The following is a 7500-nucleotide window of genomic DNA, read 5'->3' as shown; positions in this document are numbered from 1 at the left end:
GAGGTTTCAGTCGTAATGCTGCGCTCTCGCGGCTCCTGTCAATCCTATGGTTAGCTAATGTTAGCTAACGTTAGCTAACGTTAGCTAATGTTAGCTAACTAGTGCTGCAATGATTAAAGCGAAGTCGACTCAAATCAACTAAATCTCACAACCGTCAACACGTCCTCTTCTCACCGACTCGCTAGCGATCTGTCGACGACACTAAATGTCTCATTTGATTCACGATAGCTAGCGGACGTTAGCCTAGCATACACCATGTATAGCTAGCTCAGAAGTTCAGACGCCTGTCTCCCTCCCTGCTAAAGATAAACTCCAACCCTGTGGAATATCCCAAAAAAAAGTATTTTTACTTCTTTACTGTACACCACTGCACGTAACCATGAAGGAGGAAGTATAAATACTTCAGTATGAGTATATTGCTTCAATCTATGTATAAATACTTCAGTATATGTATAAATACTTCAGTATCTATATATAAATAATTCTCCGACGGCAGAAAAACACATTTTACAGATGAACTGGCAGATAGCAGGTACAAAAACACAAAATAAATATTACATTCTTCACCAGGACGAGTCCAAGTAGAATTATTGGAGCAGATGATAATTGTTGTACTTTATACAAGCTGCTGGTATCTCTGCAGTCAGGCTAACTGTTTCCACCTGTTCCCAGTCCTTATGCTAAGCTAAGCTAACGGTTGCTTGGCTGTAGCATCATATATATCTGATTAGTATTTTCCCCCAGAAGACTTAATGTAGAAGTATTCCATGATGTATTTCCGTTGCATTATAAGACTCATTATGCTAACAGCTGCACACTCATAATGCTAACGGCTGCACAGGAGCGGCTCAGAGAGGAGTCTGGAGCTCTCTCTCTCTCTCTCTCCCTCTCTCTCTCTCTCTCTCTCTCTCTCTCTCTCTCTCTCTCTCTCTCTCTCTCTCTCTCTCTCTCTCTCTCTCTCTCCCTCTCTCTCTCCCCCCCTCCGGCCTCGTTCCTCTGGACTCTGGAACAGCGACGCTCCGGCGGGTTCCTCCCACACGTCCAGATATTCATATTAAGATTCATGGTTTCATTTCAGGCTCCATCCATCAGCCTGAGCGGCTGCAGTTCCTCTGGAGGCCACCAGGTGCTGCTGCAGCACGACCTCCTGCTCATAAAGAGGAGGAGAAGAAGTAGAAGTACCTGTACTCAACTGAGTACTTTGTTCTTCTGCTCCACATTCATGAGAACACATTTAAAGTTTTGTGATTAAACAAATTTAAACAAAACATCAAAGTACAAGAAAATGAAAAGTTTAATAAACACAATAAAAATGAAATATCATAAAAAAGTATTTCATAAAATGCTTTACGCTTCATATGAAGTATTGAAAAGAGATCCTCTGCTTCCATGTGTCTTTAATAATGATACAGTAATGTTATTACTGCGAGTACTGTGGAACGAGTACTTCACGATACTTCAGTAACATGCTGAATGTAGTACTTGTACTACTACGGAGTATTTATAAACTAATGTCTCTCTCTCCCTCTCTCTCTCTCTCAGAGCCTCCTGCTGGTCTGATGAGGACTCAGCAGATCTCTCCTCACCTCCAGAGAAACAAACAGGTATGGCCATGTTGTGTCTCTCCACCACGTCGGCCATGTTGTGTCTCTCCACCGCGTCGGCCATGTTGTGTCTCTCCACCATGTCGGCCATGTTGTGTCTCTCCACCACGTCGGCCATGTTGTGTCTCTCCACCGCGTCGGCCATGTTGTGTCTCTCCACCGCGTCGGCCATGTTGTGTCTCTCCACCGCGTCGGCCATGTTGTGTCTCTCCACCGCGTCGGCCATGCTGTGTCTCTCCACCGCGTCGGCCATGTTGTGTCTCTCCACCGCGTCGGCCATGTTGTGTCTTTCCACCGTGTCGGCCATTTTGTGTCTTTCCACCGTGTCGGCCATGTTGTGTCTCTCCACCGTGTCGGCCATGTTGTGTTTCTCCAGCGTGTCGGCCATGTTGTGTTTCTCCAGCGCGTCGGCCATGTTGTGTCTCTGACTTTGTCCTGGAACCCTCAGCTGCAGGACGCTCTGCTGCAAAGAGACGAGGAGCTGCTGAGGCTGCAGGACGAGAACCACCGGCTCCGAGAGTTCCTCGGCTCGTCCTTCGTGAGGAACCTGCAGAGGGAGGCGAAGGTCGGTCCACACGCTCCAGAAAGTAGAGCATGTTAACCGATTTTATTAGGCCCTTTCCTTTAACATGTCATCCCCAAACTTAAAAGGGTGCATCTCTGCAACCACTAGGCCTGTTTGAATAATGTTGAAATTGACACGTGTTGCTGGACGTTTGTAGGAAAACTAAGGATTAACTTTTCATAAGATATCAGAAACCAACAAACTGAACTGTTGAAAAAAACTCAGATCCTCCACATCTTGTATAAGTACGAAGAGCTAAGTGAAACCAGAGTCAAGTTTGAATGAATGTGTAAACACACAAGGTGAATGAAGCTGATTCTGGTTGAGTTCAATTAAATTAAACTTCCTGAAATGGTGACCATTGTGTTCTTTTTGGTTCCTCATAGAAACTAAACCCCGATGGGCGCAGGAAGCTGAAGAGACGTCCGGCGTACGCTGATGACGGATCTGTACAGAACCGCGGTCATCAGCTCCAAACCCCGCAGGTCAGCAAGAGAGTCTGCAGGAACCTCACGGCAGAGTTCTGCTCCTCCTCCTCCGAGACGTCCCCCTCCTCCTCGGAACCGAACCTGGACCTCTGGGTCCTCCGAACGCTGGGGCTGAAGGACCGGGACACCATCGACACGTCCAACGAGTCCTCGTGCTCGTCCGGCTTCGGCCTCGGCGGTTCGGTCCACGATGCCGCGGCGTCTTCGGCCTCTGGATTCACTCTGGACTCGTCCTTCAGCCCCCCGGTCTTCACTTCCACGTCGTCTTCTGGACTCGGCTGCTGCCGAACGCCAACGCGGCGAAGCCGCAGCGCCGCCGAACGCTGCGAAGCAAACGGTGGAACTCCCGCCGAGTCGCCTGATATCTGCACAACTTCTCCGGGTCGATGCTGCACAGCCACCGGGTTGACGGGACAGTACGGAGACCCCGGAGCTGAGATCCAGAGCTACGGCACGTCCACCGCCTTCAAACCTCCGCCGCCAACGGAGGAACCGCCATTCAGCCGGACAGCAGGCGGACCTGAAGTCTGCTTCCTCACAGCCTCGTGTCCGGTCCGAACTCTGGAGGGAAACCCAGCGAAGCCTCCGGCTAACTGGACTCCAGTGAGAGGCGCCCGGACGCCATCGCTGGACTCGATACAGTTCAGTCCACCTTTCTCCCCGATCTTGTCTTCGAGTCCAGTCGTGAAGCCGCTCTGGACACCCGTCTGCAGCGGGAGCCCAACGCCTGCTACGCCTCGTACACCCAATACACCCAATACCCCTCATACCCCTCTTACCCCTCTTACCCCTCATACCCCTCATACCCCTCTTACCCCTCATACCCCTCATACCCATCTTACCCCTCATACCCCTCTTACCCCTCATACCCCTCATACCCATCTTACCCCTCATACCCCTCTTACCCCTCTTACCCCTCATACCCCTCTTACCCCTCATACCCCTCATACCCCTCATACCCATCTTACCCCTCATACCCCTCATACCCCTCTTACCCCTCATACCCTTCTTACCCCTCATACCCCTCATACCCCGCATACCCATCTTACCCCTCATACCCCTCATACCCCTCTTACCCCTCTTATCCCTCATACCCCTCATACCCCTCTTACCCCTCATACCCCTCATACCCATCTTACCCCTCATACCACTCATACCCCTCTTACCCCTCATACCCCGCATACCCATCTTACCCCTCATACCCCTCTTACCCCTCTTACCCCTCATACGCCTCGCAGTCGGCCAGATCTAGCATTCAGCATGTCCCTCAGTCCATCCAGCAGCGTCAAAACCCACAGCTTCCCCCAGGGACAAGCCTTTGTCAGGAAGGACACCGGGGGAAGGTGCAACTTCACTTGGATGCCAACGCAAAGACCGTAAGCCGCTCAGGGAAACTCCAGAGGCCAACGCTTCGGGCCGCGTCCACGTGGAACTTGCTGCTGGACTCTCAGACTTTTGTTCTGGGTTCACCATCGACCACGCAAGTAGCAAATCAACACCCAGATGTTTCTTTGAACATTTCTCGAACTCCCCTCAAAGACCTTGACATGATACGATCTGATGGAAAGCCTTTGTTCCACGTCCAACTTGTCTTTTCTTTGTTTACTTTACGGTCCGTCTGTGTTTTGTTTAACGTCGTCGCTCATAAAGTTTAGAAAAAGAGATGAAAACGTGAAATGATGAATTGCTAAGCGGTGAGACTAACCAGCTAGTTTTAGGAGTTAGGAGCCGAGTTGTTGAACATTTGATGTTCTGCAGCTCTCTTACACTGAGAGTAACAGTGAACATTAAAATGATGTCTAAGTGCTGAAGTTCATATTTAGTTTGACTGTAAAACTGCCATTACAAAATTAAAACTGCCTCATAACAAAAGACAACTGTTCTATGAACCTCAAATGAGTTCTAATACTTGTGGTATTTCCTAACTTTTTTTAACAACATTTTTATTTTTTTGAAAATAATAATTATAAAACATCCAGCATGATTCTGAACAAGATTTGCCAAAAATCGTCCTCGAGTGATCCCCTAGTTTTTTCATCTCCATGGTTCAGGACCTTAACAACATCACACTTACTAATAACTCACCTTCTGGAAAGGTCAACAAGCACTGCAAAACAAAGCTTTGACATATTGGGAAGGTGTTAAGTAAAAGAACCGTGTCGTTCGGTTCAAAAGTAGAAGAGTTATTTGTTCTTTGTGAAAACATTGTTGGATTGTTGCTTTAAATCTTCAGAAGCTTCTGCTGGTGCCCTTTGACCTGGAAGCAGAAACCTCCTGCAGGGAAGCCTCTGCCTTCAAAAGAGACAGAAAAGAAGAAGCTGCAGCCGTTTTGTGACTTTACAGGTGGAAATAGGAGGTTTATAAGGTTAGATTGTTAGATTCCCACAAGCCTCACGGTGACGTGGATGTGTTTGTTATTGAAATCAGACTTTGTTAAGGGAACTTATCACTAGTTAAGTGAAACCTTACGTCGCTGCAGCAAGTTCATGGAGTTCTGTGAGTAAATTTAACAGTTACTTCATTTATTTCTTACACGTGTGTATTTTCTCACGAGGGTTTCAGTATTGTAGAACTTTAAATGAAATTAATAAACGTTGTGGTTGCGGAGATAATTTTGTTTATGTTTTAAAAAAAGAGAATTGTTTTCTCAAAAATCAGCCACTGGGGCTCGTGAGGACCCAAAGTTATGGAAGCCCATTCACGCCAGACAAAAAAATAAATTAGGACCAAAAAATAAAAATCAGGACCAAAAAAAAAAAAAAAAAAATATTGGACCAAAAAAAAAAAAAATTAGGACAAAAAGAAAAAAACAAAACAAATTAATCAACTTTTTTTTTTCTTCTTTGACGAAAATAAAAAAAAAAACATCTAAGGAATACCTTATTTCATCACTTTATTTACATAATTTAAATGTAAATATTATTCATAGAACAAAACCAGTACAAGTCACAAAATAGTCCAATCTTGTTTCAATTCACGTATTCTTTTAACTTAACATTGCAAACACTGTTTTATATTTAAGTGCTCTTGTTATTTACCAAAAGATAACTTTGCAATGTCAACCACCCGTAAGCCTGTTGATGGTTACTTTAAAGTAAATAATTCATTTATTATATGTGTGGACTTTGCATTTTACTCAGTTCTTAAAAATGGTCAATGGAAGTACAACAATGACAACAACAACAAAGTACTTTGTGTGTTCATGTATTAGCTACATTAGCTACATTAGCTATGTTCTGTCTGCTGGTGGCTGCCACCGCGACCCGACCCGGATAAGTGGTGGAAAATGGATGGATGGATATTAGCTACAATTATATTTAGGCTCTAGGTGTAATTTTGACAATTTTAGTCAGAAGTCAAGTTCTCGTTTCTCTTGGAATGAAACAGAAAACTTTTTTTTCTTTTCTTTTCGTTGCCTTTTTTCAAGTCAACGAAAAGAAAAAAAAGACAACGAAAAAAAAATAAAAAAAAATTTTGGTCCTATTTTTTGGAAGGGGAGTCCTAATTTTTTATTTTTTTTATTTTGTCTTTTTTTTGTCCTAATTTTGTGTGAAACAGGAAGCCAACGTTGATTTATTGTATACACATGGTACATACAATGAGTAGTATACACATGGTACATACAATGAGTAGTATACACATGGTACATATAATGAGTAGTACACACATGGTACATATAATGAGTAGTATACACATGGTACATATAATGAGTAGTATACACATGGTACATATAATGAGTAGTATACACATGGTACATATAATGAGTAGTATACACATGGTACATATAATGAGTAGTATACACATGGTACATATAATGAGTAGTATACACATGGTACATATAATGAGTAGTATACACATGGTACATATAATGAGTAGTATACACATGGTACATATAATGAGTAGTATACACATGGTACATATAATGAGTAGTATACACATGGTACATATAATGAGTAGTATACACATGGTACATATAATGAGTAGTATACACATGGTACATATAATGAGTAGTATACACACGGTACACCATCCAAGTCCATGAAGCAGAAAGAAGTGAGAGAAAGAGCATCAGCAGCGCCACGACCCTGAGTCGTTTAGTTAAAAAGAAGAAGAAGAAGAACAAGAAGAACAAGAAGAAGAACAAGAAGAAGAAGAAGAAGAAGAAGAAGAAGAAGAAGAACAAGAAGAAGAAGAAGAAGAAGAAGAAGAAGAAGAAGAAGAAGAAGAAGAAGAAGAAGAAGAAGTGAAACTGTTCTGGTAAACAAAGCAAAAAGCAGTTTATCTTTTGTCCTCTGATTCTTTAAAGCAGAACCTGAGTACCCATGCTGGGAACACTGGTCCCATGCTGGGAACACTGGTCCCCAACACTGGTCCCATGCTGGGAACACTGGTCCCCAACACTGGTCCCATGCTGGGAACACTGGTCCCCAACACTGGTCCCATGCTGGGAACACTGGTCCCCAACACTGGTCCCATGCTGGGAACACTGGTCTGACTTGCTGCACCAGTGTTCCCAGCATGGGACTCGTTTCACCAGTGAAAACTGTTTCATGATCTAGATTTCAGTGACATTATGTTCATGTCACAAGTGTCCTCCTCCGTCTTCAGCTCAGTTACCAGTTAAACCAGTCTGACCCTCCTCCTCCTCCTCCTCCTTCTCCTCCTCCTCCTCCTCCTCCTCCTCCTCCTCCTCCTCCTCCTCTCAGGAACAAAGGGAGGCCAGCGCTCCCTGGAGACGCCCCTCCCTCCTCCTCCTCTTCCTCCTCCTCCCCAATACAGGTAAAGATGGAGGGCCTTCCTCTCCCTGGGGGTTTCTCAACACAGGGTCCCGGCCCGGCCCGGC

General features: G+C 44.9%; 1 protein-coding gene across 1 annotated transcript in view; it reads left to right on the top strand.

Moving 5' to 3' along the window:
• The window catches only part of gmnc (geminin coiled-coil domain containing), a 9239-nt gene extending 5202 nt beyond the window's left edge, over nt 1-4037 (top strand). Inside the window, exons 2-5 of the mRNA XM_068585804.1 lie at nt 1543-1604; nt 2053-2169; nt 2556-3381; nt 3865-4037. Of these exons, the coding sequence (XP_068441905.1) occupies nt 1543-1604; nt 2053-2169; nt 2556-3381; nt 3865-4037 (1178 nt within the window). The remainder of the gene's footprint in view (nt 1-1542; nt 1605-2052; nt 2170-2555; nt 3382-3864) is intronic.
• The last annotated feature ends 3463 nt before the right edge of the window (nt 4038-7500 follow it).

The sequence above is a fragment of the Clinocottus analis genome, unplaced genomic scaffold, assembly GCF_023055335.1.
Source record: "Clinocottus analis isolate CAN_PGR_092001 unplaced genomic scaffold, fCliAna1.0.p SCAF_2, whole genome shotgun sequence".
In the NCBI taxonomy this organism is placed as follows: Eukaryota; Metazoa; Chordata; class Actinopteri; order Perciformes; family Cottidae; genus Clinocottus; species Clinocottus analis.
The sequence above is the reverse complement of the archived record's forward strand: the minus strand, read 5'-3'. Positions and strand labels throughout refer to the sequence as shown.